At 40.2% G+C, this 16,377-nt stretch overlaps 1 protein-coding gene across 7 annotated transcripts in view; it reads right to left on the minus strand.

Moving 5' to 3' along the window:
• Window positions 1-855: 855 nt before the first annotated feature.
• Window positions 856-16,377, minus strand: part of LOC146582105 (glutamate receptor 3) — a 93,901-nt gene continuing 78,379 nt past the window's right edge. The window contains exons 13-16 of one of the 7 annotated variants that reach the window (XM_085291274.1): window positions 11,589-11,836; window positions 7,745-7,859; window positions 6,085-6,332; window positions 856-2,672 (exon numbers count right to left, since the gene is read on the minus strand). In XM_085291274.1, the coding sequence (XP_085147400.1) occupies window positions 6,087-6,332; window positions 7,745-7,859; window positions 11,589-11,836 (609 nt within the window). In that variant the 3' untranslated portion in view covers window positions 856-2,672; window positions 6,085-6,086. Of the gene's footprint in view, window positions 2,673-6,084; window positions 6,333-7,103; window positions 7,860-10,695; window positions 11,225-11,588; window positions 11,837-16,377 lie in introns of those variants that run through there. The other 6 variants (XM_085291265.1, XR_014894378.1, XR_014894377.1 and 3 more) reach the window with 6 other exon arrangements.

A 16,377-nucleotide genomic window follows, 5' to 3' on the forward strand; every position in this document is an offset into this window, starting at 1 on the left:
AAATCCTGAATCATAGAGTCTGCATCCAGAAATGAATCAAAAAAAAAAAAAAGCTGGTGTTTTGCCATGTTGGATTTGTTATTTGAGCTGTGGCAGGCTGCATCTCTGGAAGGAGGAATTTCATTTTTACCACACAATACAGACCCAGAGACTAGTAAAATAACACAGACTGGGCAATCTACTGCGCTTTGTGCCTGGTTTACTCTGCAGTGTATGTGAGAATTTACACTGTGGGAATAAGAAGCTGAGAGTTAACGTGATTAACACCCCCCACTCTCCTTTCCCTTGGCTGGATTTGTTTTAGTAAATCCACATGAACGCGTCCTCCCTGAAAAATAGTTTTAAAAAGTTGAAAACGCGCGATGAAATTATGACTGATGCGACACGTGTGCGTGCGCAGTATTGTGTGCGGGCAGTTTGCGGCCGTAATAATACATTATTGATTGTGTCGCAAAGCATCTGATGGAGAGAGAAGGCGAAAAAAAGATCACATGCCAGATGAAGCTGTCAATGGAGCCCTCAATCAGTAGATGCAATGCAGACACAGAGAGAGAACCAGATGGTGCTAACTATTGATCCGAAACATGCACACATACTTCCACAGATCAATGTTGAACTGGTATAGGGAAAAACTCTGCTCTCTGTGTTGCTGTCTGCAAGGAGAGGGAGCGGGCTGCCCGGGATGCTCATACTCCAGCAGTATCATGCTCGAGTTAAAGTATGCAGTGTGTTTAACCTCTGCTGAGATGTTTTCCTATAATCCCTTCAGGCCACTGAATCAGCCCCAGTGTTTTGTTCAACGCAGACGGGTTTAAACAATGTTGTGAAAGCACACGCACAAGGACACAGGAACCCTTTCTGTACATTTTTATTTACAAAATGTATTAAAATTCTCTATACAGCGCCTCACTAATGAGGTTCAGCAAATTATGCATGCATCTTTTGCTCTTTTGTACCCACTACTACGCCTGGCGATATTATGTTTTCTTTTTGCAGAAGGTGAGACGTACAAAAAAAAAGAAAAGAGAAAAAATAGAAAACAAAAACGGTGAAAGTGATTCTACTAAAAGAATTACTAGGGCTGGCTTTCTAGCATTAAACCTAAGGTGGCTTTGTGAGTAGCAGAGCTCGTCAAGCATCATTGATTTCACATGCAATTTCTTATAAAATAAAACAAAAAAACAACAAACAAGGAGGAAAAAAGGGGAAATCAATATTCAATTGTGTCATATAAATAGTTCTCGTTTATCTAAATGTACACATCTTTCTCTGTTTGCTCTTTCTTTTTTTCACATTGTCAGTTTTTTAAATATTTATATATATTTATGTATATAAAACTATCTGCCCATAGTTTCAGGTGATTTGATAAGTGTCTCCCTAAATCCTATGGAATCACAGTCTTTTTGAAAGAAAAGAAATTCTTACAGCAATATGTAAATGTGCTAAGCTCCAGGACTCTCCCTGGTTTAACCTTGTAGAAATCTATTTTCCATTTTATTCATAATTTTTTTTTTTGTAATTTTCATTTACTAAGTGAAGTCACTAAACACTGTAATGCTCATTAAAGGAAATCAAATCAAAAAGCGAACCACAGCTCATTGTAAAATGTGCAGTTGTTAACGAAAATGGTAAGGTAATCCAAAATACTACAGTTTAAAAGCCATTACTGTTATCCTTTAATTGGACTGCAGTTAATCTACAATTGAATTACCCTTTTTTGTTTGGTATTACTTTGATGTACAGAAGACTTGAATGACTCGGGAAAAAACACTGTTCGGAGCGACAAACCTTAGTGAGTCAGTGCCCCTTTGATATTTTACAAACTGTAAATCACAAACAGATTTCTCTTTCCCCAGGCATAAATACTTTGCTTTACACACTCGTCATACAAAACACACTCTTGGCAGTATCGGAAGTGTGAATTATGACCTGGTCCCGTAGCGCGTGAAAGCTGAACCAGGTCATCTTCTCATCTCCGTGGGTCCTGTCAAACTTTCAGAAGACAGTGGCAGCAGCACCAGAGTTAAGAGTACAAACGACACACGTCATTGTTTTGGACTGAAATAGCATTTCACTCTAATAAGATAAATCTTTTAAAACTAGTACATGGTCACTAGAAGTGACTTAGAGCAGTATAAAAGCTATGTCATTGTAACCAGTGTGTAACAGTGCACTGTGTGGATCTAATAAAATAATCTGAACACACAGAACCAGTGAAAATCTGGCAGCAGAAGAATGAAGAGTAATCTGATCGCATTAAATACAAGAAACCAATTATACACTTGTCATGTGAGATTTGTCGGCTTTCTGGCACTTCAAAATGTGCTTAGGGTTGCAAATGATGGCTTTTGTTCTCTCATTCATGTCACGTCATATATATCTATATATATAAATATATATATATATAGATATATTACTGCACCAGTCCTCTGTTTTGTATGCGTTTCAAGCAAAAAGCAATATTATCAATGAGTTGCATTGATTGGACTTGGAGTTCCATAAGGCACTGATAGGAGGGAACCACGCAGGCTCGTCCCATGACCAGTCCAGTCGTGTCGTCATTGCAGATTATCGTGCCGTGTCCGCCCAGGAGGATCTGGCAATCCTCGTGATCCTGTGCCTTTCTTAGATATAGTCACAGTTGTAAGGGAAAATGGAAATGTTTCCTAAACCTGTGACAGCACAAAAAAACAAAAGCAAACAATGGAAAAAGTTAACTTTTGTTCTGGACAACTCATGTTGAACTCATGACTTTTTATTACAAAATAAAATGTGGGGATTTCCTTATTGGCTGAAATGCAGTATCTTTTATTATATAAAGCTTTGTTTGAAAGGCTCTACAATTCACTCGTCAACATCAAATATCTTTAACCAAATTAACAACATGAGGGAAAAATACATCTTTCTGCCTCCATCCTAACCTATTTCATCATGACTGTGCTGACACGGTTTGTGGGAAGGAAAGGCAAACAACTCCCTCGACTGTGATCAGACTTTGACTGTCTGACGCACATGACATCACCTCTTTCCAACCAAGTCCTGCCCACTTCAAACCAGTCAGAAGAACACAGAAACACACTACAGAAGCCTCTTGTGTAAACAGTCGAAACGAAAGAAAAGAAATGAGCGCCGGTGGATTCCTTCGCTCAGAATAAAGAACTGATTGAAAAAATGTGTTCTCAATGAAAATCTGTTGACAAGTCACACTTTGTGTCTAATGAGAGCACACGTGCAAACAATCTGATCAAATCCAAGATTAATTTTTAATTATGTCCCTATCAGTGCATGCTTATCTTAATTCAGTGAATTTCTGTAGAACTGCTGCAGAGGTAGTCTGCAACTTCTCATTGGTCTCTGACATTTTCTGTGGAGGTTTTTTTTTTCCAGTAGAATTATGCGTAGTAAACAAACCCATGAAAACAGGTCAGTGCACTCTGTGGATCATTCAGGATGATGTGGTCTATATTCCTGGTAAGGATAAGGTAGATGTTCTTAAAGCTTCAAAACACTATTTATATTAGCAATGGCTCTGTGCAGTGTGGTGGAGGTTGCTTGTAGTGATAAACACTCGGAGAATTATCACACATCCCATATTCCTTTATCACTATGTAGTTTAACACCTTTTGGCCCGTTTCATTTGGTTTTACTTTAGAATGAGTATAGAGATGCCTGCTGTCGCTTCAGAAACTAGTTTGGAAATGCCTTTTTTGCACATTTTGGCCATTTTGCACATTGCTGCTTTTTTTAGTTTGTTTTTTGAAGCCAAGCAAAAGGCATCTGCCTGAAAACTGTGGGTGCTGCATACATATCCTGCTTTATTGTCTGTTTTTCTCTAAATGGGGCCATGAAGTCATAAATGAAGATAATACTGTATTAAATAAGCTGAAATTTGAAAGACCCGTAATAAGGAACAATTTCATTGAGGTCTGAAATTTAAACAAGCGTAAGTGTGTTACCAGAACCTGAACCTACATCTATTTTAATTGTCTTTTAGCCAAGAGGTTTCACAAAACACAGCATGTTTTGGAAATTGAATGCACTCTTACATGTAATACTTCTAGATGGAGTATGCAGCTTTTTTCTTTGGTAAATAAAGTTTCCCGAAAAGCTTGCACTATATCTTACCTTCCTGTACAGGACAAATGATTAGGTAGTGAAAACAGGAGAATTTAGTGCTTACATGGAGCCCAAAACTAAAAAGCTAAGCAACAAGTTTAACAGAAACAAAGTAATGCTACAGTCATATACAGTCAGCTACTGTGTTCAGTGCTACTGTCTGACATAATACACCAATAAATGTATTAAATCAGCAAAAATCACAAATCTGTTGTACATCAGAATAAAATGATTTGGCAACCATGTTGCAAAGAAACGTTCCGCAGACCACTTGCGCTCATTGGTGCAGAGCGACTGCAACTGATTGCAACATGTTGCCAATCTGTCAGCCTTTTTTTTAAATTACATATCTTTTATGATATGTCGACCCCAGCAGGCCAACTGTGCTGCAATCTGATTTTGTACTCTTGAGTGACTGAGCCACAAAAGTAAGTGAGATTTAAAGATTAAAAAAAAGAAAAAATTAGTAGAACTAAAGGAATTCTAAACAAAAACTTGAATTTCCTTCAGTTTCTCTGAGCATTGCACGGTCTGACCTCGGGGTGAGTTTGCTGGGAGGCACAGTCCTGGGAGGATTGGCAGCTGTCTTGAATGTTTTCCACTTGTGAATAATCTTTTTCACTGTAGAATGATGGACTTTAAATTGTTTGGAAATAGACTTCCCAGACTGATGGGCAGGAACAATTGCTTCTCTAAGATTATTGCTGATGTCTTCTCTCTTTGGCATTGTGTTAACACACACCCGAATTCTGCCAGAACTGCTGCCTTTATAGACAGACTCACACTTGCTGTTGATCAGTTAATCCAGTACATTTGATTAGCCGTATTTGGTTGCTAATCTTAATTGCTGAGCACGCAGTATGGGCGTACTTAGCTTTTCACACAATGCTTTTGCATTTTAGCTAACTTTTTGTTAAATGATGACATGGTTTGATAGTTGTTGTTCTTTATCTAATGCTGTTTTTACCTCATTTTTACCTCATGCTGAGTACAGTGGCCCTGAGACATCAAATGCGCTGTAACTTAAGAAAACACAAGGAAATAGAAAAATGCTGCAAAAGCATACAAAACCCAACGGAAATTTAAAAAAAGGAGCAAGAGTTTCCAAAATAACATCACAGAACAGAACTAAAGTTTTTTTGTAGAAACAATAATGTGATGGAACAGCTGCGGAAGTTACAAGTGGCTTATTGGTAAACATGTATATGAATCATGCGATTAAAACGCACATTATCCTGCATCTTTTTCCCTCTCACAACACATATGATTCACCCACTTCTTTTAAACATGTCTCAGTGCAGTGTTTATGCCACGTTATTGTCTCCTCCAAAACACAGTTTTTTGGTGGCTGTAGTTCAGGAGGTCATCTACTAATTGGAAGGTTGGTGATTCGAGCCAGTCCGCATGCCAAAGTACTCTTTTGCAAGATGAAGTTGCTTTCCGATGCATCCATCTAAGTGTAAATGTGCCTGAATGTTAAATAGAAAGCACTTAGCAGTAGAAGAAAATGCTTGTGTGAATGAGGCAGGTTGTATAAAGTGGTTTTTATGCTCAAGGAGAGTAAAAAGTGTCGTATAAGAACCAGTTTATTACTTTTGTTGTGTTTTTTCTTCTTTCATTGTCTTTTATTCACCTTTCTTTGTGTTTTGTGTCCTTTTGTAGCGTTTTTCTGTTTGCGCGTGTTTTCTTAGGTGGCAGTGTGTTTAACCTCTCAGGGTCATTTTTTAAATTGTGTCACAGAACAAAACAAAGAACAGCATACTGTAGGTTGATACGATCGGGCGTGCTGCTTGACATTCTACACACAAAGCTATATGCTACACAACAGTGTGCTTTTTCATCAAACAATTTCACAAACAGCAGCTACATACCAAACAGACAGTGGAAGACTTAATTCTGACTGATATGGCAGGAAGCTAAATGATTCATCAGAGTGCACGATGGGAACAGTAAGGCGAGGCGACGTACCTCTAGATCTTAACGCTCTCGGTTCCGTATACGTTGTAGCCTTCTCTGTATGTGGCAAAGTTCTGGGTGTTGGTCGGGGGAGCCGGCTTAAAATTCTGGGCATTCTTGGCCATTTTCAGCCGTTTGGTTTCTTGTCGTGATTTATAACAGAACTCTATCAGTGCCACCATCATGGCCAGACCCAGCCCTCCGACCAGAATATAGAAGACACCAGCCACATTGCTTAGGCTGAGAGCACTTGTCTTGTCCTGGGGGGAAGTGAATAACATCGTTAAGAGTTTTGCAGTGGAGCTAGGGCAAAAGAACAAAATGCAGCCTGCATCCTTCAAACTGAGCCTCGACTCAACAGTAAAACTGACTTAAGTGGTAAATGATCATACTCTAGATTATCATGCTCTATATTACTGATGCTACCAAAGGTTGTTTATGGTTACTAACAGCTACAAACAAAAGAAATGAAACATGTAACGAGCTGCTAAGCAATTTCAACTGAAATTATATTGCTATGTTACAAATTTATGAGGAACTTGAGATTCAGATATAGTCAAACCATTCTCCACTTAGGAGAAAGAAGCCAACTCTTGCTGGTGAATGTAGAGCTAACCTGGCGCTATGCTTCATACATGTAAAATGGCTTCTGCTCTTGACCATATAAGGAAGCTGGTCAGTATCGCATAGGTCGACAGCTGTGAACATCCCTGCCCTTTCAATTCTCTAATGGCAACACTGTCATACAATACAGTCAAATTCATAGTAGATGAATGATAGCTCAATTAAAAAACACTATATAAAAATATATATCAAACCATTTTGCTGCTGTTCACTTACCAAACATATTCAATAAAATTTGTTCATTGGAGTTTTACTATTTGCAGTTTAACCCTATGAGCATGGCGTTACCATGATGCTATCTAGCAACTCTAACCTGTAACCTGAAGCTTTAACTGTATCTCAGAGGGTTAAATAGTGGGTGTATTACATTCCTCAACTTCTTGCAATGTGCAAACAAAACCTCTAACCTCATCCGAAAGCAGCCAGATGATTTTAGAGGACACCCTACGGTGCTCTCTCCGCTTCGAGAAGTTGAATTTGTGTAAATCATCACAATAAGAGGCTTTGCTTGTTCATCACACCACAGGAGGCCAAAGAATCTAATAGACACATCTTGATGCAAACTAGTAACAACACAAATAAATCAAATTTTCATTAACAGTGTGGTAAATAGAAGCAGCAGCATAATGGTCAAAGTATCATGAATGTCAAGAATGAAAATGAGCAAAAAATAGCATTTATCAACAACTATTAACTGCTGTGATTCAATCAAAAGAGTGTGTCTTAAAGGCACTTTAGAAACGTCCCCGCAGCATTACCATTACAGTTTTCACACACAAAAATGAGTCTTTATGTTGTCAAAAAGTCATTTCTACAGCATAAAAAGAAAAAAAAAAAACGGTGAATCTGGGGAAACAGTGCCTTAGATTAAAGCCACCGGTGAGCTGTGTTAACAGCTCGTGGCAGAAAAACTGAAGAAAAGAAAAAAACTATGTGTAGCAAATAAACAGAATGCATACTATAGATGTCAGAGAAGTCTTTGTCTTGCATATGAACAGTACGTCAAAATGCAATTTGGAATCAGTACAAAAGACCTGCAGCGACTGACCTTACTTCCAGAGTCCTTGGTTCCACATTCACCCTTATCGTACCACCATTTGTTTTTCAGCTTGTCTAAGATGCCTTGTTCACTGAGTTTCAATACTGCAAGGTTTACAGGAGTTCTTCACGTGGGAAATAACATAAATAACATTATATTATGTTATTTTATGTTATTCAACTTTTAAACTACTACATACTTTACAAAGCGATAAAGCAGGGCACCTGGCTATTCAACATCACAAAGAGCAGGCATTCTACCTATTACCTTTAAACCCCTACTCTAAAGCCAGGACCTACCCATATCGCTTTGAGTAATCGGCAGACGCTGTTCATGGGGCGACAAGCAGGTACGCAAAGTACAATCTGCAAGTCTATAAACATCAAAAAGCGCCTTGGTGCACGCTGGTTCTTTGTGTGTGGGGGGTGTAGTAGTCGCAGAGGCTTTCAGTGCAGCATTTAACAAGTTCATTCCAACATGAGCAGTTGTCTTAACAAACAGAAAAATCTAAGCAGTGAAAGAAACCTTTGCATATGCAATGTCAGTGTAATCCTGCGTCGGCTAATGCTAACTGTCACTGCAGTGACAACAGTCAATTCTGGAGGTATTACAACCAATTTCCCATTCAAGCAACTGTGCCCAAAAGTGAAAGCCTAATTAATTCTCGCATGTTCTATCCTGACATATCGCTAAGAAAACCTTATCTTCCAATTACGCCAGATTAGTGTCAGATGAGTGTGTCCCAACTAAACTGCAGGCAGCTGCAGGACTAAGCTCAAAAAGATTCGGTGGAATTTAACTCATCTCGTATTTGCCTGCAGCTGCACAATCTGATGTTTGACACAGCTGTTTCCTGCTGCTTGATAACTCCAGAAGGTATATCATGACATTGTAGTATTGCATGTCAACATACATTTGCATAATAGTCTATTGGGGTAAATTACTTCAGAGGAGGTAAAAAAATTTCTTTGCATAGCTCAATAAAGATCACATTTTGTAGTTGTATTATGACTATATTGGTTTAAGTAAATCTCTCTGTGAGAAGGAAAAGCAAACTGGAAGCAAAGAAAATGTAGTGGATCGATAAATTAGTGACTACTCCCTGGGAACAATGTCCCCTGAGGGGATCTCTTGCAATGCATAATGCACTGAGAGAAGATTACACCACTATATATCCCTCATCACCAATCTGGAGAAACAGACTGTGAAGACCATACCATTGTCTTGGCTTGGAGAGACATTGATTAACAATGCAATTACCCTGTAACATGCTCTGTGTCTGAAACTCAATCTAGGCAGCGCCGTGTTTCGCCTAAGGGCAAGAAAGAGCAGTGTTAAGTGCGTGCGCATGCAGCACGCGTGCACGCTTATGTGCATCTCCAGATGTCGGCTGGAGCATGTAGTTGTGAGCAGGACAGGGGCCAGGCGATTCACTGTTTGGAACACAGCGCTTCAGGCCGCTTTATTTCCACCTAATCAGACCTTTCCACTGAGTCCCGGAGAGTCAAAACAAGCCAGGAAACAGACAGACGGTACATACCTGTGCATGATAATAGATTGATGGCAGCGCAAGAGACAGATGCTTTCAAAAGCTCTGAACAGCACAGGGAGGCGTCCTGAGCTCATTGACTACAGAACACAACGATGTTAGCAAAACACTGAAAAAGAATGTGACTTTTGAACAACGCTTTTCAGTAATGAAAGCCCTTGTTTAGCTTTATTTCACGTGTGCCTCATGAAGCCTCTTGCGGTGAGTACAGAAATGCATCGCAGCTCCTTACCTGCTCATTGGAGTCCAAGCCAATCATGACAGAAATGACAGAGCATAAAGACACAATCTGCATTTCATGGGATCTTGCAGCTTGACTGTAATGTCGCCATGTCGCCCACCTATATCATCCTATGTGTGTCGACAGCATCGTTTGTCATAAAAATGACCTGCGTTTTAAAAGATATCATACTCGTGCCTTATGGTGTATGTAATCTGGAGAGAGAAGCACAATGCTTAATGGTACTTAGGTCTAAGTGGCATTACGCTAAGCTGTCACGGGACAGTCATTCATCATTTAACCACATGTTAAAGATGGAGAGATCTGATGGTCAAAAGGGTCACAGCTGGGTTATTAATGTGTTCAATTAAAACTGCATGCAGTGGAACCAAACCACAGGTGGGTTACCAGAGCTCCCATTAAAAAGTCTTTTTCTTTAATTAGACTTCTCACGTTTGCCTGCAATGCTTAGTCCCCTCAAGACGCCGCTGTTCCCCTTGCTTTCTTGTCGGCCTCTGTTGAGCGGCCGTTTAGCGGTTGATCTGTTTTTTATTTGTTTGCTATTAAGGTGAACTGGCTTTTAAGTTGTCGTCCACTGTCATAGAAGTGAAGCAGCAGTGGTGAAGTACTGCGAAGCCATATTTTAAAGGATTAGCAAATCTCACCTCACCTCACCTCATCTCACCTAAAATGAAAGCCTTTTCAGTTCAGTGTCGCTGGCAAAGTCTGTTCTTGAATTAGACCAACTGGCTATACTCATCAAAGCTGCCTAAATAAAGCCCTAATATTTGAGGCTGGGTGATCTGTCCCACACGTGAGTAAGGGTGAATAAACAAGGCTCAACCTTTCACAGCGGCAGGGCAGACACATTCACATTTGTCCTTTCCTGTAAACACTACTTTGTCAAACAGAAACATGTGTCCTAACTCTCTTCTGTACTCTTCTTCGTCTTGTAGAAGTTTACCTTTGGCATCCATAAATATTTTTCTGTTGGTTAAACAAGAGCTCCTCAGTTTGATCTGAGCCGTTAAGCCGTCTGGTCAGACTGTCGGTAAATTTGGTAATCTGCCTTTGGGGCAGCACCAGGTTGGTTGGGGGCAGACAGTTGGTTTGGTTCTGGTTGGTTTGTTCCAACAGCCTTGCCGATTACTCTGCACTATGGTACCCGATTGTGGTGACATCGAGGCTGACCTTGGAGTCACCTCCCCCGCTGCCGCACTCTCCCTTGTCGTACCACCATTTGTTTTTCAATTTGTCCAAGAGGCCTTGCTCATTCAGTTTTAAAACTGCCAGGTTAACAGCATTTCTTGAAACGATAAAACATAACTTGTAAGAAAATGCACAGGTCCGTGAGAAATCTAATGCAAGGTAATAATCGTACTAAGCATCATGAGAGTAGTTAATGGTAGAGAGGCTACCACTGTCAAAGCAGGGGGCTTATGCACAGAAAACTATCGGTTAAAATCAGAATGGTCTAGGGAAGGACAAATTGTTTAAGAATTTCAGGAATATAGAGAGATAAGAAAGGCTCGTATGAGGTAGAGACAGTGTTAAATCTTGGAAAAAGGTGGCATAAAGGGTTACGTAGTTTAGAACTGAAGTGTGCGGGATGGGGACACTTGTCATTGAGAAGAAAAGTAACAACAACAAACATCATGCAATTAACATTCGTCACAAGTGACAGCGCAGCTTTTAAGGGCTAAATTGAAAAACCATTGAACTGTTAAATTAAAAGTGACAACACAACAGTCAGGTAGGACAGCACACGGGACAGAAGGAGAGATCGAAGGAGAGAGAAAAGCAGTGGGAGAGACATAAATATGAAATTATTGTTAGCTTTAGTCTCATTATCTGGATTTGACTGCTCTGCTATAAAACGGCAACTCTTTAGAAATACAACATTAAATATCGTTAATTAACTTTTGTATCCAAGTGCAATGAAAGGCATACAACCGTTACCTCTGTGTCCATTAACAAGAAAAAAAAAGTAAGGAGAGGAAGAGAAGAGAATGACAACAGGGGAACATCAGGGTAGGTGGAATACTATAACAACATAGGGGATATTGTTATATTATTCCACCCACCTTAATGCTGAGCCTTTGGGCGTCGCCACACCGTAGCCTTTCGAGTCGAGGTTCCCGCCGACTTTCATGGTGTCGCACGGCTTCCGCTGCTCGATGTACTCGTTCATGGTGGACTCGAGGAGAAAGGCGAACTTGCCCTTCGACTTTCGTACCCGGGCTACGCCATCGGGTGTGGTCTTAACAAACACAGAGGGCTCAGCGGATTTCATGTACGACCACATCTTCTCGTAAACTGCTATTTTGGATCGCTGCGCAGAGAAGAGAGGGAGAAAAGGAGTAGCTTAGAAATCTGAAAAATCACACATGTGCAATGGATTTCGGCATATTTTTGTGCTTCGTGATCATACGATTTAAAAAATGGCATCGTGAAGTATTTATAGACATCTTGGAATGAAAATGTGTGATATCTTTAAATACTTCCAGGGAATAGAGCTGACAGACCTTTATGAGATCATGAAGTACAAGAATTTACAAAATCCATTCCTTTTATCAGCATTCTGAAAATGTACCCTTTAAGTACGTCACTTGAAATTCACTGAATGGAAAAATCAGTTATGCAAAAAAAGATCTTTAACAATTGAAAGGGTGTAAATTGCAGGTAATGATCATTCTATCTGAAAAATTTGCACAGGCCTCAGATTTGTTTCCTGAAAGTTCAGCCTCAGTGGGCTGAGCCTGAGTTTATGGTCCTAATTTAACTTGTAGAACTTATTACATTCATTTATTTCAACAACACTGCTAATGAAATATCTCAACTGTGACTCTGCACTGTAGACGAAGCGAGAGAAGCGAACAACAAGGCAACCCATCACAAAGTGACAAGGATGAGCATTTTCCCGGCGCCCGCAGACAGGCTTAGTGAGCCTGTAAAATCTGGAGGAGTCGGGCACTATCTATAATAAGCATCAATTAAATTATTCAATGCCGCTGGATTTATTTTGGCATAGGCATTTCACACATCCCGGTGTGATCCTGGTCCAAGCAGTGATGAGCCATACTTTCCAAGTGCTGAAGATTGGATCCCACATTAAAAAACAAACAAACAAACAAAAAAAGCCAACACACTTTCTTTTAAGCAAAGGCCAGAAAAAGGAAGAGCAAAAAGTAAAAAATAAAAAATCATAAATTTGCACGTAGAAAATGCCAAAATCTGCCAGAGATACACTATATTGCCAAAAGTGTTTGCTCATCTGCTTTCAAACACACATGGACTGGAGAAGCATCTTATTTTTAATCTACAGGGTTTAAAATGATATCGGCCAAATATTTGCAGCTGTAACAGTTTCTTGAAAGGTTTTAGAGTGTGTTTATCAGAATTTTTTATTATTCGTCCAGAAATGCATTAGTCGGGTCAGACACTGATGTTGGACGAGAAGGCCTGGCTCAAAGTCTCTGCACTAATTCACCCCAAAAGGTGTTCTTTCAGGTTGAGGGCAGAACTCTTTGCAGGCCAGTCAAGTACTTCCACACCAAACTTGCTCATCCATGTCTTTATGGACCTTGTTTTGTCTACTGGTGCACGATGAGGAAACAGAAAGGGGCATCCCCAAACTGTTCCCATAAAGTTGGGAACATGAAATTGTCCAAAAAGTCGTACTGTTCTCCTGGATACTGCCAAACCCAGACTCGTCCATCAGATTGCCAGATGGAGAAGCGTGATTCGTCACTCCAGGGAGCAAGTCTCGACTGCTCTAGAGTCCAGTGGCAATGTGCTTTGCACTGTAAGGCTTGGATGTGTAGAGCTGTAGTTTCCATGAAGCTCTCTACACAGTGTCCTTGAGCTAATTTTTTTGGCCACATGAAGTTTGGATGCACTATGCGCCTCAGCATCTGCTCTGTGATGGAGCAATTCAGCCACTTCTGCTTTGTTATAATACCACTAACAGCTGACAGTGGAATATTTACTTTTGGCAACATAGCGTACTTTGCTGTGGCCTTTTTTTTCTTCATACCACAAATCATTAGTGTAACAAGAATGAATAATTCATAATGTTAGTAAATTAAGATAACAAGACTGGGTGTGGGTATAGAGGGAGTGATTACCTTTTGTATATATTGTTCCAGTACTCCCTTGCCCATTTTTTGAGCTATCCCCTCTAGCTGTGTATCCTTTCTCTGCCCCGAGCTAGATATTCCAAGTGTTTCCTGGTTTTTAGACTTTGTTATTCCCCTGCACTATTAGCATCATTAGCATTGCTATTATTAAAGCTTGTAAGTAAGTAAAACTTTATTTATAAAGCACCTTTCAAAATATAAAATCATAGAGTGCTTCTGTCACAGTATGTCGAAGCAGACTGTATGAATGTGAGGAGGACAAAAGGCGAGCCGTTTAATATGGCTGATGGAAAAATACTAAGGCAAACAAAGATGAGAATAAACAATAAACAACCTAATTGGGGAAAAATCTTAAACATGAAACTTGACCTGGACACGTGGATACAAATATACCTGGAAGATGGAAGATGGAACCACGACAACATGACAACACAAACTTGACAACATGGACAAGAAGCCAAGAAACATGACAGACTAACAGAGAAGACCAAAGTGAAACCTAACTAAACTAAACTTAAGGTAACCAAATGATAATCCCATTACTCAACATATTTAAAGGGATAACTTAAGAACCAGTGCCGTCAGCGTTAATCTCATTAAAATGACGCTAACGCCATAACCGCTTTAACACGGCAAATCTTCCTTAGTGAGTTAGCGTGGATCGCCTTGTGCGTGGGGCTGCGCAAATGCGTTAGCGAGCTAACCGCACTAACGAGGTAACCGCCTTAACGCAGCCATGCAGCCCCACGCACAGGGCGATCCGCGCTAACTTGCTAAGGGAGATTTGCCGCGTTAATGCGGTTATGGCGTTAGCGTTATTTCAATGAGATTAACGCAGACAGCACTATTAGAAACTCAAAACGTAAACTGAAAACGCTGGGTCAGAGACCCAGGATCATGACAGCTTCACAACAGCCAACAACTGATAAAAAAAACAAATCAAGAGAAATTAATAGAAATCAGATTTTAAAAGATGTGTTTTTAACTGGCTTTTAAAAGAGACCACTGATTTAAAATAATAAAGAAGACAGTTCCACAGTCTGGTGGCCACTGAACAGAAAACTCTGTCTCCTTTTTTTCAGCTTAGTCTAGGGTACCAACAGCAGGCCCTAGTTACAGGACCTCAGGGACCTGCCAGGGACAATGATATACCCTGATATAACCTGGTGCCTGTCTGTGAAAACAATCCTCTCATGATCCTCACAGGAACATGACAGCTTGCTGTACAAAAAGTGTTTTACCTTTGATATTTTATATATTTAGCATGCTTAATTAAAAAAAAAAACAATGGGCACAATTGTCATACAGTTAAGTTAACGTGCTGACACCTGTGGCTTTATGCGCCCAAACATACTGACCAGAGCACAGGCACATGAATTGGTAAAAAGCCCCCTGTAACTAGAGCAAATCCATCTCTGATGCATTTCTGTTAATAAACAAAAGCATTAACCTTGACCAACAAAAGTGCTTTTACTTGCTTTATGTAATCATATACAATTTGTTTGCTGGCATCTGTCACAGTCTAACCGGGCGAAGGGTGAGAATGAAATGAGACAGCAGCATAACACAAATTAAAAAGCCTGCATGAAAAATGTTCAGAGCTCAGATGAAAAGGAATTCAAGCTGTAACGATAGCTGATCTGCTTTAATTCAAATACAACAGATGAGGCTAAGGAGAGTTAGATGTGCTATATTTGACAACAGCCACATTCAATGACTTCAGTTTGCATGTGTCAGACAGCGTGAAGAGGACGCTAGTTTTTGGAGGACATTTCCCCAAAGGCACGGGGCTCATCTGTTCAGTGGTGGGAAAGCTCCAGACGCCTCCTAGAATGAAGAGAAAAGAATGGATCTGGGCATTGATTACTGACGACAGAGTGTGCTGCCTCAGTGCTTTATGAAGTCAGTTCATCAATAGCAGGACGGGGAGTAGGGACCAAGTGCGGCCGAAACCTAAATAGGCTGGTTTCACTGCTTCTGCTAAGTCACCACTGAGACGCTTAGACAAGATAGAGAGAGAGAAAATAAGACTCAGTGAGAGAGCCCAGCAGGGAAGGAGGGACGTTTGATTATTGAATGCTGGTGCACAATGGCACGTACAGTACACCCACAAGAACACGCCACTAAGAGCCTACTCCCTTACAATGTAATCATTCACATTCCCATCTATGGTGGTCATTTAAAATTCAATTAGGGAATAATGACTGTAAAAGTCCATAATCAATGAACAGACAATTTGTTGAGCAGTTAAATACGGCCATAAATACAGATTTATACACTTGCCACTCCTTTACACTATATAATGGCCCTGTTAGAATATACTGCTGTGTCCTAAATGAGATTCCCACGATTTGACAGGGAATGGCTGTGATGCCTGTGTTGCATGGCTCTGTGTTCGCTATCATGCAAATGTCACAACCCTCCTTCTCTAGATGTCTTTTAAATTACTAAGATCAAGCACAGTGTTGCTATCTTTATAACAAAGTACCTAAATAGTGAGTCTCAGCCTACTCTCCTTCCTACTTACCTATCTGCCTACCTAGGCGACATTGTTACATCATCTGTGTAGGTGGTTTTCCTGCAAGTCTGTCTGAAACTGCGAGTTTCCTGCATAAAGACAGGCTCCGGTCTGTTATTTAAGCCTCCCGACCTAAGAGGAGGAATAAAAAGAGCAGGACTTTCCTCGAGTAAAACACAGTCAGGGGAAAAACGTTGGTTCATTTGGCTCTGTTTG

This window comes from Mchenga conophoros, linkage group LG2, assembly GCF_057382185.1.
Source record: "Mchenga conophoros isolate Kocher_MC1m ecotype Shallow Benthic linkage group LG2, M_conophoros_male_GT1.1, whole genome shotgun sequence".
NCBI classification, from domain to species: Eukaryota; Metazoa; Chordata; class Actinopteri; order Cichliformes; family Cichlidae; genus Mchenga; species Mchenga conophoros.